Source organism: Pogoniulus pusillus, chromosome 23 (genome assembly GCF_015220805.1).
Source record: "Pogoniulus pusillus isolate bPogPus1 chromosome 23, bPogPus1.pri, whole genome shotgun sequence".
NCBI lineage: Eukaryota > Metazoa > Chordata > Aves > Piciformes > Lybiidae > Pogoniulus > Pogoniulus pusillus.
Genome location: NC_087286.1, coordinates 14,539,512 through 14,559,855, shown reverse-complemented (window position 1 = coordinate 14,559,855; position 20,344 = coordinate 14,539,512). Strand labels below are relative to the sequence as shown.

The 20,344-nt window shown below is 44.7% G+C and overlaps 1 protein-coding gene across 10 annotated transcripts in view; it reads right to left on the bottom strand.

The window, feature by feature from the left end:
• Nucleotides 1-14,001: 14,001 nt before the first annotated feature.
• EPC1 (enhancer of polycomb homolog 1) overlaps nucleotides 14,002-20,344 on the bottom strand; it is a 62,239-nt gene continuing 55,896 nt past the window's right edge. For 6 of the 10 annotated variants that reach the window (XM_064162621.1, XM_064162623.1, XM_064162622.1 and 3 more), the window contains 5 exons: nucleotides 18,324-18,442; nucleotides 18,156-18,242; nucleotides 17,368-17,509; nucleotides 16,887-17,253; nucleotides 14,002-15,376 (listed from right to left, as the gene is read on the bottom strand). In XM_064162621.1, coding sequence (XP_064018691.1) covers nucleotides 15,304-15,376; nucleotides 16,887-17,253; nucleotides 17,368-17,509; nucleotides 18,156-18,242; nucleotides 18,324-18,442 — 788 coding nt within the window. In that variant the 3' untranslated portion in view covers nucleotides 14,002-15,303. Of the gene's footprint in view, nucleotides 15,377-16,886; nucleotides 17,254-17,367; nucleotides 17,510-18,155; nucleotides 18,275-18,323; nucleotides 18,443-20,344 lie in introns of those variants that run through there. The other 4 variants (XM_064162618.1, XM_064162619.1, XM_064162625.1 and 1 more) reach the window with 3 other exon arrangements.

Below are 20,344 nucleotides of genomic sequence, written 5' to 3'. Positions count from 1 at the left end.
ACAGACCAAGGAGGCCAAAAAGTGTTTTGGTATCTTTCACCTCTCACAGGTGTGAAAAAATGAGTGACACTGCCAGAAGGAAAAGAGGCTCTCACTGACCTGTACAAGTATCTTCTCAGAGAGCCCAGAAGATCTTTAGTAAGGCAGCCTGAGCACTGCAATGATCCAGCATCCCCCATTGCCAAGGAGAGCGCGCAGTCAGCAGGGCAAGGACAGGGACACATGCCAAGCCTTGCCGCAGGACCTGCATCTATGCTAGGGCTAATTAGCAAACAGCCAAAGTTAGCTGGGGACAAATGCTGCTCTCACCCACAGCCTGTCTCCTCTCCCCACCCACTGCAAGGAATGCTGTGCTTGGTGTCAGATGGCCAGGAGCATGGCATGGCTTCCCTCAGCTTGTTCCTCAGCCCATTGTCCTGGGAGCCAGAGCAGAACTCAGCCTATGGAATTCAGATTTTGGCAACTAAGCAGCAGTAATTCAACATTTTTCCTCCACCCTCCAGCAGACAAAAATCAGGGGGGTGTTCATTTTAAATTTTGCTTTAAGTGTCTGGGTGGCAGAAGGTTTCATCTCTTCCCTGAGAGAAGCTCAGGGACTCTGACCTCAATTCATGCTTTGAGGAACTAAGCTAGTAAGTGTTTGAGACATTACCACCACAGGAATATATATATATATAAAAGAAACATGTGCTTTGCTAAAACAGTCTTGGAACAGTTTCTGCATGCCTCTGTGTCCCCTTGGATCATTACTACCATTCTTTCTGTGCTGGCATTCCAGAGCTGCTGATTCACAGCCTTCATCTGGTTCAGAAGCCCTCTTTCCAACTCAAAGCTTGATGAGTTATTTGGACACTTGATTTGCTCAAGTCATTCTCCTTTTATCACTGACTTGTTTTAACATCCTGTGTGCTATAAACACATCCCTGCAGGACCATTGGAATGGGCTGCCCAGGGAAGTGGTGGAGTTGCTGTCCCTGGAGGCGTTCAAGCAAAGACTGGATGAGGCACTTAGTGCCATGGTCTGGTTGATTGGATAGGGCTGGGTGCTAGGTTGGACTGGATGAGCTTGGAGGTCTCTTTCAACCTGGTTGATTGTATGACCTTTTTCACTGCACTGGATTAGACTGTTTGATTCATTACAAAGTAAGTGTTTGCTTTCCTTCTTTCTTTGTTTGGACTCAGTTTGGCAGTCGAGGCTAAGAAGGCAGCTGCCATTACACACATGGAGACCTGCTGACTTCAGAAAGCATGGGGTGGGTGAGGAAATAGCGTGGCCAGCAGGAATAGCTTGGGAAGTTTTTCTGCCCCTGTACTCAGCACTGGTCAGGCCACACCTTGAGTACTGTGTCCAATTTTGGGCCCCTCCATTTAAGAAAGATGTTGAGGTGATTGAGTGTATCCAGAGAAGGGCACCAAGGCTAGTGAAGGGGCTGAAGCACAGCCCTGTGAAGAGAGGCTGAGGGAGCTGGGAGGGTGCAGCCTGGAGAAGAGGAGACTCAGGGCAGACCTTATTTTCTACCTGAAGGGAGGCTGTAGCCAGGTGTGGTTGGCCTCTTGTCCCAGGCACCCAGTGACAGAACAAGAGGACACAGCCTCAATCTGCACCAGGGCAGGTTCAGGCTGGAGGTTAGGAAGAAGTTCTTCACAGAAAGAGTGGTTGGCATTGGAATGGGCTGCCCAGGGAGGTGGTGGAGTCACCATCTCTGGAAGTGTTTAAGAGGAGGATAGATGAGGCACTTAGTGCCATGGCTTAGTTAATTAGAAGGTGTTAAGTGATAGGTTGGACTTGATGATTGATCTCAAAGGTCTTTTCCAACCTAGTTAATTCTGTGATTCTGTGAAATCTGCTTAGTAAGAGTGACAAGGCCCAGGATCAGGATCCAGCTTTGTAAGCTGTCACAAACAGCAAAATGAATCCAAAAGGAGTAACAGTGAGAGGCATAAAAGCCTCTCTAAGTTAGAGAAACGAGGCTTCTGGGTGCCAAACATGCCATCAGTAGAAGTCTTCTAATAGCTATAGTATTATTACCCTGAAGATAATAGATAGTGACTGTAGAAATATATAGTAAGAGCCATCTGAGAAAGGCCACCAAGAGTCCAGTGGCATGGATGTGATTCACTCCTAGGCACTGTGCCAGGCCAGGCCCTAATATCTGAATTATTTAGGGCCTGGTCTCTGTGGTTGCTGATGGATCTGTCTTTTTCCATCTTACTGCTGCAGAGTGTTTAGCTCTAGCAGACACATGAAACTGAACAAGCCATTTATTTCAGGGAACGGGCTTCATGTTCCTGACAACATGGAAAGCTACCAGCTGGGTTATCTTCCCCATCTAATCCAAGGCAAATATTTTCCTCAGAATGTTTATTAGACAAAGCACAACTGAAAGCTAAAATTTCCCACTATCCACAAGAGTCTGTAGCAATTAAGAGGCCCTGTAATATGCCACATTTTATACTGAAACAGGCTGCAACTCCTCAGGCACAAAGCCTTGAGAGGATTCCATACACTGGTGAGCACAGTGGTGTTTGCATAGCAATCATCTCATCCTTGAAGGCTGATTGTTCAGCTGATCTGGCAGAGCTGGATGTATCCTGGAAAGAGATAAGATTCCGAGATGTCTCTCTGAAACTTCCAGGTTAAACTTTAGGAGTCTAGTTAGAAAAAGCAGGATTTGAAGACATTTGGCCTCTCCAGCCAAACTGCTCTTGCTGCTGAGACAAGACTGCATGGCACGTTTGACACAGGCAAGGTCTTTTAGAGTGGTCTGCACTGGCATCAGCAGCAGCAGTGTAAAGGTGCCCAAGTAAGTTGTCCTGTCCAAAAGTTGTCCTGCTCTCATTACAAATTCAGCATGGACTGTCACAGGCAAAGTGAGCCCAAATCCCACTTAGATTAGTCTGTCTTCCAGCACTTCAATATCAGCTGGAGTTTTTGTGCATGTCATTTTCCTGGCTGCTTGCCTCCTGCTGCTTATATCTTTCTGCGGATCACTGCCAAGCCCTGCAGAAGGACATTGCCAGGCTGGATGGGTGGGCAGAGGCCAGTGGGATGAGATTTAACAAGGCCAAGTGTAGGGTTCTACACTTTGGCCACAACAACCCCAAGCAGCACTACAGGCTGGGGACAGAGTGGCTGGAGAGCAGCCAGGCAGAGAGGGACCTGGGGGTGCTGGTAGATAATAGTAGCTGAACATGAGCCAGCAGTGCGCCTGGGTGGGCAGGAGAGCCAATGGCATTGTGGCTTGGATTGGGAACAGTGTGGCCAGTAGGACAAAGGAGGTTATTCTTGCCCTGTACTCAGTACTGGTCAGGCTACACCTTGAGTCCTGTGCCCAGTTCTGGGCCACTCAATTCAAGAGAGATGTTAAGATACTGGAAGGTGTCCACAGGAGGGCGACAAAGCTGGGGAGAGGCCTGGAGCACAGCCCTGTGAGGAGAGGCTGAGGGAGCTGGGGGTGTGCAGCCTGCAGGAGAGGAGGCTCAGGGCAGACGCCATTGCTGTCAACAACTATCTGAAGGGAGGTTGTAGCCAGGTGGGGTTGGTCTCTTCTGCCAGGCAACCAGCAACAGAACAAGGGGACACAGTCTCAAGTTGTGCTGGGGAATGGATAGGCTGGATGTTGGGAGGAAGTTGTTGCCAGAGAGAGTGATTGGCATTGGAATGGGCTGCCCAGGGAGGTGGTGGAGTCACCGTCCCTGATGGTGTTCAAGAAAAGAGTGGATGAGGCACTTAGTGCCATGGTCTGCTTGCTTGGCTAGGGCTGGGTGCTAGGTTGGACTGGATGATCTTGGAGGTCTCTTCCAACCTGGCTGATTCTGTGACAAACTTCTATTCTATGACAAAATTCCAGAGATTTCTCTCACCACTCTGACAAGGAAGGAAAGCAGACATTACATCCCTGATAAGCCAGCTTGGTCACCACTCTACTTACCCTGCGTGACACTTTTTCCGAGGCTGTCAGCAAGGAGGCAATTACTCAGCTGGATTCAATCTGTCATCTAACCTATCTTTTTGGTGCCTTTACTATGGAAAACATGTCCTTTTTCCTCCTATACCTGCTTGATGCAAAGGTGCAGGATCACTTTGGTACCAGTAAGTCTGAGGTGGGAAATAAGAACGCAGAGCTGCCATTGAAAGGAAGCTGTTACATCCTGTGTTTGCCCTGTTGAACATCTAATCTTTAATGTAGAGCATATAAGCATGTGTTTATTACTTCTTTTAGGACATAGATGCTATCACTAATCGCACTTCACATGTCTGCCTACAGAGGTCCAAATTAATTACAGTTATGGTGATTGTCAGGACCTGGCTTCAGACCAGCTGTACCCTTCCATGCTACCAAACAGCTAAAAGATGTCCTTTGTTAAGCTCTGGCCTCTGCTGCAAGCAGACAAATGTCCTCAAGGCAAGTCTCGGCATCCTGTTGCAATGTTTTTGAGCCTTCAGAAGCCTTTAAACCAGACATATTAACTATACCAATTTTGCCTGTGTCAAGAGAAACAAGATAAAGCAGAAAGACAGCAACCTGGACCACCAGACAGATCTGAAGGGTCAGTGACAGGCAGGCAGCTTGGGAGGACAGTTGTAGAGGAACAAACAGGATCTGCTATATCAAAATCCCTGGAAGTGGGTTTGGCTGATGGCTTCTGACTGCCATCAGCAGCTACAATCAGGCACTGCTCCAGAGCACCAAGACAAACTGCCTGACAAAGTGCTTATCTCAGCGGCTTGCCAGAGGCTGTGCTCCAGCAGGAAGACCATTGGCGCCAAGGAAACTGCAGCAGAGGCTGTTGAGTTCCATCCTTGAGGTTTGTCTCCATCCATCTCCTCATCCTGGGCAGTCTTCTCTTCCTACCCTCTCTCCCTTCAAACCGCAGGAAGGGCTGCGCAGGCTCCTTTGCCAGCAGTGCCCCTGAGGAGCAGCAGGTATCACAGGCATCGAGGCTGTACTAGAGCTTACCCACACAAACAAGCAGAAGCTTTTGCTGGGGCACATACAGGTAAGGAGGCTGCTCTTGGAAACAAAGAGTGAAACGTGTGATTGCTTGGTGGGCGCACTTCAGTGCCTTCCCTGAGCCGTAACAGATGCTTTACTTGCCAAGACACTGATACCTCTAGAACACAACCAGATGAGTCAAACAAACCTCAGGAAGCTTTTCTTCAGTTGATCATTTTGACCACGTTTCCAAGAAAACACTAGACTCTTTCCAACTCTGTGTGGCAATCTCCTCACAAAAGCAACAGCTGTAGCTATAGTAGAGGTCCCAAAGTGTTAAGCTTTGGATGGGTGGAGGGTTTGTTTTTGAAACTAAAAGGTATGCTTGCTCTACTGATGAATCAATGGGCCAGAAACTAAATACTCTAAAGAACAAAGCATGCTTTGAATTCACAAGAGATGCCGAGCTTCGTAGTTAGCTATGCTATGTTATCTCTGTGGTGATTTTTGATGTGGCTGGTTTACTTTGCCTGTGTGTAGACATACTTTAAAGAGAGAAGTTTACCACACCAACTGCACAACTAGGAACAGAATGCAAAGTTTCAAGCCTTCTGACATAGGCATCTCTAAAACTGATACTGCTCCTAAGATGATGCCATCTTTATGCTTAGAGAATATTACTGAATATGGAAGAGTATTTGTTTATGTGCAGCCTCAATTGCATATTAAAGCAATTGTTCCTCATTTTAACTTAAACTCCTTGATGACAAAACCTGAGTTTGCCTCAGAAACTTGACCAAGCAGAAGGTGCATTTAGCAAGAATGATTTCTAACCCACTCTCAGGAAGCTGGACCATAAGATCTTCAAGCTGGACCATAAGATCTTCTCTTGCAGTGCTGAGGTATGGTTGGAAGTATGGTGGTTGGTGTCTGCAGAGTGACAACTTGGTGCACCAATTTGCTCTATTGCCATGAAAAAGCCATGAACCATTTGTGTACAGGACACAATTTCAGATGTGCATGGAGGTTAGCCACTACACTTAAAATAGAGACAGTGGCTTCCTAATTTGACAACTAAAACATCATGTTTTCAGAATGCTTTTTCAGCTACCTTTCATTTTGCAGTCAAAGGAGTTAGTTTTAGAAGCAATTTATCTAGAGGGCACTATCTTATTCCTTATTGCTTGAATATTTTGCTTACAGTTCTGTGTAAGCCATTCACACTTCAAGGCAGTAACTCACAGGCAGAAATCAGTACCACACATAATGCCTGGGCTCTAAACTCCAGTGTACTTCTCTTTGCCAACTGTTTGGTACTAAAATGCTAAAGGCACTCAGCTGCACAGCAGAGAGGTGTTAAAAGCCTTTGCTAAATATAGACTTAAAGGTGAATTACCTCTGCTACTTGCAGGTGAAGATTAGGGTAATCCCTCACGGCATGCACCTGAAATCCACTAAAGCCACAGACAATGCTGGGCACTGCTGCGGAGAGCACAGCATCCATGTTCATCACAGAGAAGCTTGGGGTAGCAGCAGGTTGAAAGCTTGCCTTGCTTTTCATGCTGCTTAAATCCTCAGGTGAAAGGTGGCTGCCTACCAGGAAGCCAAGGAAGGAGTATAAAATGGGGAGAACAGAAGCCAGCTGCTACAGCAGAACCAAGTACAGGTGAAAAGATGAGCACAGAAAGGTTTAATGGTTGAAACTCAGTCATTTATGCAAGCAATTGGAAGAGATTAGCAAATGTGGACTCTACACCTTACCATTTGTGAGAGAATAAAAAGAATATTTCCCATAAAATAGCTGGGAATAAGATGAAAAAAGGGGGGGGGGGGGAAAATCAATGAAATGAAATGACACAGGGTAGCAATGATGGGATGAGAAAATGAGTCCTAATGGAAATATCATCCTCTGTGTCATTCTGTATCATCCTCTGCGTCATTCTGCCTTCAGATGTGCCAAAGAAGTGCTGTTCATGTCAGTGCCTAGTATTTATGGCTGGGGATTGATTTGACCTCAAGTTCTTTCATTTCATTATTCTGCCAGTGGTTAAAAGCACACTTTGTGCTTCCAGCAGAACAGTGGCTCCTCATGCCTCACCTCAGGCAACAAGAAAAGCTGGCCTGTCTTGCCTTGGACAAGTGTGAGTTAGCCTGTGGCCAGAAGCTGTTATCCCACCCAGTTTATGCCTCTAGTCTCTTTGTTGTGCAGCTGAGAAAGTGAGAGATTGATAACAGAGACAACAGAATTAGCATGATTGAATAACAGGAAGTCTTAGCAAAAGGAATTCTGCACCAAGAGTTTGTTGATAGGTACACATAAAAATCCTGGTTTTACATGAGTAAACAAATATATCATAGAATGGCCTAGGCTGGAAGAGACCCCACCATGGGCAGGGACACCTCTCAACTAGACAGCCTGGCCTTGAACACCTCTAGGGAGAAGGCAGCCACAACCTCCCTGGGCAGCCCCTTCCAGAGTCTTACCACCCTCACACTGAAGAGCTTCTTCCTAAGATTGAGTCTACACCTACCCTCCCTCAGCTTCAAACCATTCCCTCTTGCCCTATCTCCAGACACCCTTATGAAAAGTCCCTCTGCAGCCTTCCTGCAGGATCGCTACAGGTACTAGAAGGCAGCCCTGAAGTCCCCCTGAATTGCTCTTCCCCTATCTACCAGAACTGTGACTCTGTCCTAGGCCAGCAGATTCATTAGGCACAATTTATCTTTGTGGTTTGTCATCTTAAATTGCCAAAGACTTCACAGACTGAAAGAAGCTGACTTGGACTGGTGACCACACTCCCTACAGCAGGTAACAGTCCCATGAGCCACACTAAGTAATTCATGATGTAGTTATCTTGACTGTTTCCTCTTTTGTTAAAACACCTCTTAAAACCTGCAGACCACAGAAACTTTGCTTTTGGTTGCTATTTGTGTTTCTTACTTATGTGTTATCAGCAGGGGGTTTACTTCCTGGCATTAACAAACTTGGCTCTTTGAATGTTTATTTAGCTAGCTGGGAGCTGTATGTAAACATTTCTATAGTGCTAACACCTCCTGCTTCCAGAGACATCACTAAATGCTGGAGCACCAAATTAGAAACTACAAACCTGACAGCCACACAGGCTTCCTTCAGCCCAGCCAGGGTCATCTCTCTGTGCTGTCTCTACACTCAGGAGGAACCTTCTGTAGTGCAGAAACCTAACGATTCTGCAGAGGAGAGCCTACCAGCTTCCCTGGTCTGCACTGTCCCTGCATTGTACTCTCTTCATTATTGTTATGATTTAAGAAAATTAATTCTAAGCAATGAAAGCAAACAGCATTCATGCAAAGGACAGAAAGTGACCCAAAGGAGAAAGCTGCTGATTTCATGCTTCCCTCCAGAGAAAATAAGGAAAGGGTGGAGAATGGCCCAGACACTTTCTGATTATCCTGTGAGATAGGATGGAAACAATGAGGCGCTTGGGGTGAGCCTGAACACAGCACTTTCATTCTGGCACTTCAACAAACGCTGGCAGTGTTTCCTTTTTTAATGGCAGCACGATGTGCACGGCTTCAAGGTGAGCTTTCCAAGTCACTCAAGTTAATTGATACCTCAGGAACATTATGTCCTTGGTTCTGCTTTAAAATACTGTGAAACTATACATTGCCTTTTGGAGGGACTGAGAAGACACTATCCTGCCTTCCAAGTTGGAGCTACTTTGATCTTATCCATAAGTGTCCCTTTGCTGACTGTAGCTATGTTTTTTCACTAAGGAAGTGGGTTTTGCTCTGAATTCACAGCTGCCTGCTACAATGCAGGCTTCAAGATGGAGAGGTTTGAATTTGCTGCAGAAGCTTGCTAGTGCAGAGACAGATTTATCTGATCAGTGAAGCAAAGAAACATTACTTACCAGTCCTCTTCTACCTCGCTTTGCACTTGCTTTCACAGTCAGCCCTTATCCTCCATGTGGCCACACAGTGTGAAGAGATGCCTTAGCCGCCCATTGCCTCAGCCAGCACCTGCAGGAGACACAGTTTGGGGAGAAGGTGGTTAGTGGGTGCTCAGACAGGCACTGCAGAAGAGATTCAAGTGTCTAAGTATAGTGCCAGGAGAAATGTTTCAGGGTAGCCTGGCCTCCAGCTGCCACTCCAGAGCAGCACAGATCTCCTGTATGTGCCGAATCTGTCAGCCTGCTGTGGCTTATCTTGGGAATACCTGACCTGAGAGTGCCACAAGGGAGATGTGCTGCTCCATAAAGCAGACCAAGCCCTGTGGCTCAAAAAAGAATGGTCATTACTAACTAATAAACTTTGCTTTGTCTTCCTAAGAGATATTTTCTGTGGTCAATAGCTGGAGTAACACCAAACATGGCTTGTGTTACAGCAGAAGGCACCCTGACTCAGAGGGGTCCTACAAGAACCTAGAGTTTCATCAGAGCTCCCAAGCTCCAGAAGTGCTCCCAGCAGTGACAGCTTTGGTCTGCACAAACTCTAAGTAGTGTTCGTCTGCTCGGCACGGTGGCAGGGGCACTGCTGCAGCTGATCTAATCCAGCACATCCTGCCCCAGTCAGGTAGGGAGGGCAGATGTGTTAAGACTTGTCCTGACTACATTTTCATAACCACACTCTTCCTGTGCACCACGGTCACTGGGTGTAACTGTAAATAAGGACTGATTTCATCCTGAAGTTCAAAGTGACAAGATTTCTCCATTGCTTATGCACTAAGACACAGAGGGATGACAGCTGCCAAGGCCAGCCTAGTTCCTGGGAGGGTGACTCCAGCTGCAGTATTTTCTATCTCATTGCTATGCTTCTTTTATAGCAGAATTCACTCTTGCAAATCAAAACTGAGTTCATTGCAGTATAACCTTGCAGTGAAATCAGCAAGATCTTCAGTGCTGAAAACCTGGAGCACATTCTGAGTTTCAACAGCAGCTTCCAGGTTCCAACATCAGTTGTTTTTCTCATTGGAGCAACACTACTGCATTCAATCCACTGACAGAGGAAACGTAGCAGAGGAACTGGTTCAGCACTGTGAAGGGAAATCCTGAGATGCCTTCAGCTGAAGCTCAGAAAATCCTGGGCTCCCGTTGACAGCTCTCATTTGTTTCACTCCAGTTGTTTCTTTTATACAAGCTGAATGTTCCACATAGATCAGTCACAATATCAAAAAGTGGAGACAAGGTCACAGTTGCCTGCTCGTTGATAAACAACACAAGTGGATGTAGCAACCTCTGGGGCTCAGCGGGAAGGGCACATGCTGCAAGAGATCAAACGATCACATCTGGTCAATTAAGGGTTTTTTTCCTAGCAGCTCGAAGGCTTTTTATTGTCCTGCCACTGCATTGCTTGCAGGCACTTGAGAGACCATGCTCAGGTCTCTGGAGCACGATGAAAGAAGCCAGCTGAGCTGTTTGCCTCTCACCACTGGCTGTGTTTCAGCCTTTTGGATATTCCCACAGCTCTCCTCGGAGTCTTTCAGAGCGCAGCACTGCTTCTGTCCAGGGTGGCTGCAGGGCTCTCACAGCACCTGAACTAGCGCCGGGTGTTGAGGCAGAGCCCTTGGGGCTACCTGTGAAAGGAGCTCGAGAAAACTTTTACTCACATGATTAAAGCCACAGCAGGTGAGAGCAGATCTCCATTAGGGTGTGTGCCCCACCCCTGCCAGCCCAGGCCAGCCTGGTGACTCTACACTGTCGGGCAATACCGCTGCTCCTTAGTGCTGCTGCGGTTCGGCAGGAACCCGTGGTGGTGTGCTTGGACTGTGGAGAGTGAAATCTTTCTGCAGATTCGTTTGTTGTGACCTGTGAGCTCACAGTCAAGTGAGTTCTGACACCCATGCAGAAGAATGATTTCAGCTTCCCTGTTAAAATCTTCTGACAATTCTTGCCTGAATTTCAGCTAGGCAAAGTCAGAGAGCTGCACACAGCTGCTCCCAGTTACACTGTGCTGAAGCCAAGGGCATCATCTCTAAGAAATGAGCTGATCAGAAAAGCAGGAGGGAAGATACAATGCTCTCCATTTTACTTGGTGGTGTCCCAAGACAAGGACAGGTAGATGAGAAGGTATGACCTGCCCAGGTTCTGAGGGACACAAGCAGTCAGGCTTAGAAGTAGAATCAGGAGAGATGCAATAGCTTAGGAACACTTAAGGCCAAATCTGTACTGGGAACAGGTCCTGTGGGGCTGGCTCATGATGCTACAAGCAGCCCCGAGAAGCTGTGAACAGACTTCTAATGGTACAGAGTGTTGTTTGGTGTAAATTTGTTCTGATTTCCAGCCTACAACTCTAAGCAATTATGGCTCTATCTTAAAGCTTCATTAAAGCTGACCATGAGAAATTCGACACATGCTATGCCCCTTGTTCCTGAGGGTAACAAATGGATTATGCAGGGGCACACTGGGAAACTTTTGGAGTCTCAGTACTGAATGTGCTGTGGACTTTTCAGGAATTTGAAGTAGCCTGCCCGGGGGCCTGGGCTGAGGAGTGGCTCACTGAAGCAGGGCTAGGCTGGGTGTCTCTGGGAAGCAGGAAGACAATGGGAACATGATCCAGGACCTGAGTCACCACAAGTTTTTGCATTGCTTGTACCTATTGCTCTCTGCTGTTCCTTCATCGTATCTCTGATGCTGACTGTGGACTCAAGGAAGTATCTCCAGGATGGTGAAGGTTTGCTGAGCAGGTAGCCACGAACAGGGTGTACTGATGGGTACCACTTGGGGCAGGTTACTGCTGGAAGGAACACCAATTCTTAGTACATGTAGTTTGTGTAGAGTGGTACCTGGTCTGTGAACAATCTGTAAACTGCTCATTCTGTGTCAGCTAAAGGCCTTTAACCTTCCATTTCCTTCCTGTGACACACTGTAGGCAAAAATCACAGAATACTAGGAGTTGGAAGGGACCCTAAAAAATCTGAGTCCAACTCCCCTACCACAGCAGCACCACCTGGAGCAGGTCATGCATGAACACGTCCAGGTAGGTGTGGAATGTCTCTAGTAAAGGAGACTCCACCACCTCTCTGGACAGCCTGTTCCAGTGCTCTGTCACCCTCACAGTGAAAAATCTGCTTTTTCAGTTTGAGGTCTCACACTTCCAAAAAGATTTCTGACTTTTGATACCTGAACACAATCTTGCACTAATAGCAGGTTGCTTTTTTTGCAAGCATCTTCCAACACGCACACTACACAGAAAACTAAAGCTTACTGAAAACAAATTATCTCAAGAATAAAAACCTTACTGGAACATCCCTGCCGCCCAAGACTAGAGACTGATTGTCACCACAGTCACATCAGTAGTACATGACCAGAAGGGATGACTTCTGTACCCAAACACCTGAAAATGTTTCATACAGTTTATGAATTGGAATGGAAATTGCTTCCTATGTCCTGACCACAGCCATAATCCCAGCTCTGGCAGAGGAAAGCACATACCTTTTTCTTTCCATGTCTTCATGGTGTGAATCCTTCAGCAGATGTATCATAAGAGGGTAAGAGACACTATGAAAGCTTTCACAGACTGCTGCATGTACAAGCAGATAATGTGCATGAGGATGGGGAAAGCAGAAGTTAATGCTAACAAAACAACCGCAGTTACACTGAAGAGTTGTAGCAGAGTTTCTAGCACTGCTCCAGAGGTCCTAGCCGGGAGCTAGAATTTCCTTTGTGCTGGTTTAGGCAGCCACCTAATGGCGAGAGACAAGCTTGCTACTCAAGTTAGCCTGGCTGCTGCCCCGCTTTAGAGCTGCTGCTCTGCAACTAGCAGAGTTCAAACGACCTCAGATAAGCATCAGACACGCAGCTTTCTGCAAGAAACAAACCTTTCCTCCCCCTTCTTGGTGACCCTTCTGCACAGCTCGTGTTCCAGTTCCACCATACTAACAGGCTAAGGCGTTGAGCTGCTCTGCTTTTACAACTCTGATGCACTTCCAGCACTAGAACTCATTTTAGATCTTTTTTTTTTTTTGAGATTTGAACCTGGATCAGCACTAACAGGACCCGCTCACTAATTGCTTAGGACATTTTTATCCTAAAGCCTCATTCTTGTAGATCTCTGAAGCTTACTAAACTTTCTGCTTTATCTACCACAGTTCCAGAGCAAGCTGAATGGAACCACCAGTTTCCTTCTGTCCCTTCCCTCTTCCCCATCAATGCAGCCAGCGCTTCTTCACTCAGTCCTAGCTTTCTCCCCAGATTGATGAAATTTCTTACTGTAAACTACTTCCCTGAGAGACAGATCCTAATTCTTCTCTCTTCCTCCTGAGGGGATTGTTTTTATAAATTTACTTCTTGGGAACCTTTCAAAAAAAACAAAAAGAAATTTTATATGTATATATATATGTATTTAAATAAGAGAAGGTGATGAACTCAAGAACATTCAACAAAATAAGCAATGGATTTGTTAATCCTACTCAGACACCAACAAGCCCAGCACACTCACTCCTCCCCAAAACACTCCTGGAAAATAAAGCCAAACTTCTGACTATCTCTGCTGTCAGCCATCACATACAAATAGGCAGGGAATGTTACTACAAAACACCCAGTGACAATGCAGCCAGCAGCACCACAAGGTACACGGTTTGCATATGCACCACTTTCATTGGTTTGTATTCACTTCTCTCAAGCAGAAGACAGTAATATTGCAGTTTCAGCTATCTGAGCACCTACCTTCTCCCATCAGAACTCCTCCTGAAGCAGCAATCTTCCATCACTTGTTCCGAGTGTTTTGTGGTTTTTTCTGCATGGACTAATCCAGCTGTTTTAAGCCATACCCTGTGGACAGCCTGTGCGCTTCTGGAAGCCACTTCTCCAGCTGATCATTCTGATTGTTTATCTGCCTGCTTCTCTGGTTAAGTCCTCAGAAAAACTCTCAAGTTCAGGACATTTCCCTTCTAGCAACACAGAATTTTCACAAAAGTATCAATAAAAATACTTATTTTTTCCCCCTACTGCCTTCAACGTTCTCACAGGTAGAAGTCTTGACAGATGCCATCATATAACACTTACTTCCTCTCTAAGTAATAAGAGTATCGACCCCACAGATTAAACACTCTGGATCAAAGCAAGAACAGTTACAGAACTTCAATGAATTAAAAAAAACACAACCACACTTTTATTTTTTTTTTGTCAACATGTAATGCCCTGGGTTTATTTTGTGAGAATTCTGTCACAATTTTTCCAGGTGGGATTAAAAACCTTAAGGATAATGTATGCCATTGGAGTGGGCATTCAGACTTCGGTACTGACAAAGCACTAATAGTAGTCTGTTAAGTACCATTCTCTTCACAGAAGAGAGGTCAAATATTTCCAAAGGAAGGCACCCGATAGTTGTGGTTCTGGCCTTGCAGCCTTCTGGAGAATCTTAAAAGGAAAAAAGCTGGCTGTTTTAGAAACTGGAATGATGATACACGTACAGCAATTACTGCATTCTTCTCCCTTATATCCTTTTTCTTAAGAACAAGTAAAGAATGAAGTCTTAAAAACAGTTAATACAATAAAAAAATACAATGTCTTCAAAAAAGGGCAAGACAACACAAAAACTCCAGTTGTAAGGACTCCGTTTGCATACTAACACTTTTTGGTGTGCAAGGAAATGGGACTAACAAGGGGAGCAGCAACATAATCTTAGTGCTTTAAGTACCAGAAACTGCCCACATGTCTGCGGACAAGCTAGGATGGGAGAACTCAGACTTCATTATTAGCTTGTTACTTGCCTTACGATGCTCAGACAGGAAGATCCCCATGAACAGTACATTCCCCAATTTGAAACTGATGCCTTTTCAAAAAATTCTGTATGTATGTCACCATTTTTTCACATGATACACAGAAAACTCAGGGACCCAGAGGGGAACCAAGTTATGTTATACCATTTACAAAATACCAAGGAGTCCACGGCTACCTAACACATTTACTACAGCACAGGAACCAATGAAGGTACAGTGTACAAAAAACTGTAAACACGGCACAATAAATAGATAAAACAGCAGGTTCCGCACCATGCACAGGATGTGATGACACTTTTTCATCTCTATACAATCTCACATCTCACACTCTTACTTTGTTGCAGTTTGTTTCCCTCCCTCCCCGCCCCGCCCCAAGTGCAAAGCATCACAAATGAACAGTTCTGTATTCAAGTAACATATATACAAGGGTATTACAAATATGCAGTACTGTACAGGTAATTGCTGTATTGTTAATTTACAGGTGTTGATTCTTTCCTATTAACAGTAAGAAAAGAAAAACCAAAGCATGAGAGATGTGCATTGCTGTCGAGTCCCCCACAGCTGCCATGGAAACGCAATGTGCGGCATTCCATCATCCCTTGCATTCAAAATGCTACTGATGCATAGCACCTAAACGAGTCCCCAAGGCTGCAGCCCCTCCCGTGGAAACTACGTCACCTCCATTGCTACTGTGTTGTCCGCTATATTGTTCAGTGCTGGCTTCTCCGCCTCGTGGTTCTCCCTGTTGACAGAATCACAGAAACGTTCCGGTTGGAAAAGACCCTTGGCAGCACCAAGCCCAACCCATAGCCCTGCTCTACAAGGTGCACCCTAAGCACCATATCCAAATGACTCTTAAACACCTCTGGGGTTGTGACCCAACCACTTCCCTGGGCAGCCCATTCCAGTGCCTGCCCACTCTTTCTGTGAAAATTTTTTCCCTATGTCCAGCCTAAGCCTACCCAGTGGCAGTCTGAGGTCATTCCCTCTTGTTCTATCATTAATTACCTGTGAGAAGAGATCAGCACCCAACCTCTCCACAATCTCCTTTCAGGGAGCTGTGGAGAGCCATGAGATCTCACCTCAGCCTCCTCTCTTTCAAACTACACAGCCCCAGCTCCCTCAGATAATTTATTCTCCAGGCCGCTCCCCAGCTTCACTGCCCTCCTGTGCCCTTGCTCCGGCACCTCAATATCTTTCTTGTACTGAGGTGCCCAAAACTGAACACAGTACTTGTGGCGTGGCCTCACCAGAACCAAGTACAAGAGGATAATCACCTCCCTACTTCTTCCTGCTGGACCCAAAGGACTGGCAAAGGATTCCCAAGGCTGGACAAAGAAAAAAGCCATTTCATAGAAAACTGCTCTCCAGCACCAGAGCTGCAAAAATGCAGCAAAGACAAAAGGGCCTAGACTTGAAATGCACTCAGCCTGCACTTCCACGCTTACTGTGTGCTTCACTCCCAGCAATGACTGCTTGTGAAGTGTCCACACTGTAGGGTCAGCTGTAAAACCTCCCTGTAAGCCACTGTGCCATGCAGGAAAGAAACACAGAGCACTCTAAGCATCAAGATTTGTGCTGGAGAAAGAGAAAACATGCACTAAGCTGCTGAAGTCACTAGTTACAGAATTTGGAACTAAGGAAACGCTGAACTGCAATCCTGTTTAACCTGTGTTTTATTCATCTTCAATCCAACCATCTGAAACTGAGGAAGATGACAGAAGTTAAGAACTTAGTAAGGAATGTGGTTATTATGGTTAAAGAATGTGACAATTACTTCTCTCAAACTGTTAGACACATGAAGTGCAGTACACCCTCTAAAGTCTCCTCTGGTGGTCAAACTACAGCAACACGTGCAAGCACACCCGAGACCAATGCTACCCTACAGGTATTGATGGCAAACTGCCTTGTGAGGACTGACACTGAATTCTGAAACAGTTCAGCCCTCACACAGAATCTAACAGCCAAAAGTTGTGCTCAACAGTGGAGCACACTGGCATAATCTACTGCTAACAGATCATCAATGTCACTTCTCAGCTAATTCTTGTTTCTGGTCTGGTGGCCAGCCTGGAAAGCCCTCAGTGTGGAAGTCTGTCTGCTCTTGCATTCCTCCCCACACAACGCTTTCTGACCACCATTGTACACAGCTTTAACTGAAGCCAGCCTGATCTCATACAGCTGTCCTTACTTGTCCTAAAGATATTTACCAATCCAAGCAAACGCTAGAAAATGTGAGCAGATACAAAACCTACCTTGGTACTGCATCCACCGAGGATGAAGCTGATACCTTGGGCACCTGACAATTTGTTGCTGCAGCCAGCTTTAAGGCAGATGATGGAACAGCACTTAAAGTCCTAGGTATATGTCGTGCATTGAGTGTGGTTATAGAGTTTACAGTGGCAACTGATGAGGGTACAGTTAATCGAATGTTGTTCCCAATCAGGACCTGAGTTGTTGCAGAATTGGCAGCAGTTACTTGGTGACTCAGTGCACTGTGGGAACTTGAAGTCTGTGTTATATTTGAAGGCTGTAACAAGGCTGAACCTGCTGTTGGTGATGAGCTTGTATGGACAAGTGCTGTAGGTGTAGTACTACTGAGGTGTAAGCCCTTGTACACTCCTGCAAAAGAGAAACAAAACATTAAGATGATTTTTCAGAACACTCAACTCTGGACAGCTCTATCTCCACTGTAAAAAATCAAGAGGGAATAAATTCTGTCCAACAGTTGCATACCTGAGGCTTGAAGAATGCCATTCACCCCAATTCCAAGCACCACATCATCCTTCATCTTGAATCCCATCAGTTGTTCTGATGTAACCAAAGCTGAAGCAGCAAATTGAGCACTAACAGAATCCAGTGTCTTGGAAACAAAACCCTAAAAGAACAATGGTGGCAAATACATGTAATTGAGGCTTCCAAAAGTCAGTACACTTCCCATTTTAAAGTTACACAAACAAATAAAGCAAAAAACCAATACATGTAAGTCACAACTGTGGCCCAGTCATTCTCTCAGGCCAAACTGCCAGCATTTGGTATGAGTATTTAAAATCTGTGATTTATTTGATTTTGCCATGCACTTCTAACAACGGAGAACAAAATTCCCATTGCTATTTAGAACACAAAAGGAACATCTTTCATAAGTTATATTGTTATACTGAACAACATTTGTTTCACAGACCAATTTGTGTTCATGAAACTCCAAACCCAGTTCAGAGACTCAGAGGTTCAGATTGCTAACAACTTCTGAACCTTTTCTGTGTGTCCATCAGCACTGCAACCACCACGCATTTATGAGCAGTAGATACTTCCACAGCTTTATGGAGGATACATTTAGAAGTTAGCTTTAGCTATTAACTACAAATCCTGCTTTAAAAATCTCCCATTACGAAGAGGATAATGACATGTCTGGAGATCTCTGCAATTCCTGTTTTAAGGCTTTGAAATGTTCATTATTTGACTGACACATCTTTGTTTGCTTTGTTTTGTTAAGAGGGAGCAGAGGCAATGCCTGCCACACTCACCTGCAGTGTCCCTTCTAAACACTTTACAGAATGGCTATGATGTAGATTCAGGCGAAAGCCACTTTCCTGTTGGTTAGTTTCAAGGTTCTATGGCAACAGTTGACAATTAGAGATGAACCCTGGTGGGAAACAATGAGGGATAAATCATAGCACAGACAAATCCCTCACCTGTGATGTGTTGGCAGAGGAATTACTATTTGCTTGCTGTTGATGAATTTGTGCAAGCTGCTGTTTCTGCATTAGTGCCAGTTGCTGTTGATGTTGCTGGTATTGTTCGGCTGTAAATGCTGAACAAAATATAAAATGAGAAAATACTACATCAAAACACGTAGCTCTTGTGTATAGAAACACATCTATTTTATAATCCTAAGAATAAGTAAGTAAATAGGAGTAACCATACACCACAGCAAGTTCTTAATAGTCTAAACACACTGCCAAAAGGCCACCATCCTCCTAGAAACTTATGCTCAGATTAAGCCCTCCCTTTTTAAAAATCTCTGGTTTAGTATACAGGTTTTAATTGCTTGAAAGGGAGGAGAAGGAAGGAACCAAAATACAATCAAACCCACCAAAAAAGTCTCTAATAACTGAGTAAAAAGAAGTTACAGGTAGAAATGACATCACTGTTGTCACTGTGTGAAACTCCAGTACCTGCACTATTAGTACAGTTGTTTTCTATGCAGTGCTTGGGAACTGCGTGCTGCCACCCCTCACAGAGAGTTCTGAAGGCTTTGAGCACCTACAACTAAGATATGCTTTAGCTTAAAATCTTACATTGGGTATGCTTATAAAACTGTGCAAGCTATTTAAGTTGGTTTTACCCACATATGCACAAGCAACTCCATCATTACAGAACTAGACAGAACTACATCCTTCTCTCTCAAGTCTTTGCAAGGTGACCACAGATCAACCAGAGTCTCACCCAAGCTAACCCACAAGCAGAAAACTGATAAAGCCCAGTGCTCTCTCTACAGATTCACAAGGGGAACTTGTTTCATTTCTTCATCTTTTACAGTTATTCCTAGGGAAACAGCTTAGTAACACCATTCATTAATGCCCTTACTGAAAAAAAAGACAAAACTTACAATTCAGGAGCTAGCTGGTTTAATTTTAGTTCTGTTTTATATAAACTGAAAGCTCATGATACTGTTTTTTTATTGTCACCAAACACAGAAGTTAGAGCAAGAAGGCTTTAGCATACAAAGATTAGCTTGTAGGAAGCTGAGTAGCAAGTAGCAGAGGAGAAAAAAATGAGCATTTGCTATTCTGGTACTGCTAGATTATTTCATTTTTCTACACCAGTTAGTAGCAACTTATTTATATGGGATTTCCCCCCCTAGAATTTAGAATCAGTACGGTTTAGCCAACATAGTGCCAATGATTCTGATGGCTCCATGTATTTTAAATGTATTTTTACTTCACAGTATGACACTGTAAATATACTGCTTAGGAATAGGTTGTTTTAAGGGAGGTAAATAAAGACAACTCACAATCTGGCAGAGAGGAAAATGGGCAAAAAAAGGCTATGTTAAACCACCACCTCTGACTGAATTAAAATGTTCACTATGATAACTATCTCATTTGTCCATTTCAGTTTTCAAGTCTTCAGCCCAGTTTTTATTTTAGCTGAGTTTAGTAAGCACAATCAATCTATGCTGCTTTACCCAGCTCCAAAGTACTCTTTTGGCAAACCAGTAGCTTACTGAGATGTGCTTAGGGTAGTTTTAGGTGCTCACCTCCATTCTTTTTGTAAGCAACCTTCAGAACTACATTTTTCAATTCTGCTTCAGTATATTTCTTTTTAAGTAGCCTGTGACCCTTACAGCTCTAAGTTTTCCACCACTATGAAAACAGTTAACACAGCTGTCAAAGCAAGCAAATCACAGCAGAGCTCCACTATGGCCACCACCTTCGTCTAAACAGCTGCATTTACTTCTGCTCAAATATTCAAACAGTTATAAATACTACCACGGAAATGCAATGGATATTATTTACCTGTCCTGTCTGTAAAGGGACTCAAGAACAACTTCTTTCCTGTTTTTCAGTTTAGCTTAAAACACTCAGGCCTTTTTTTGCTGCTTCCTTTAATACAGTTAAAACTCTACCAGACATTTCCAAACACTGTTTACAACACTAGAGAGCTGCTGTGAGATTATGAATTGAGGTGCATCCAGTTTAGAAATATAACA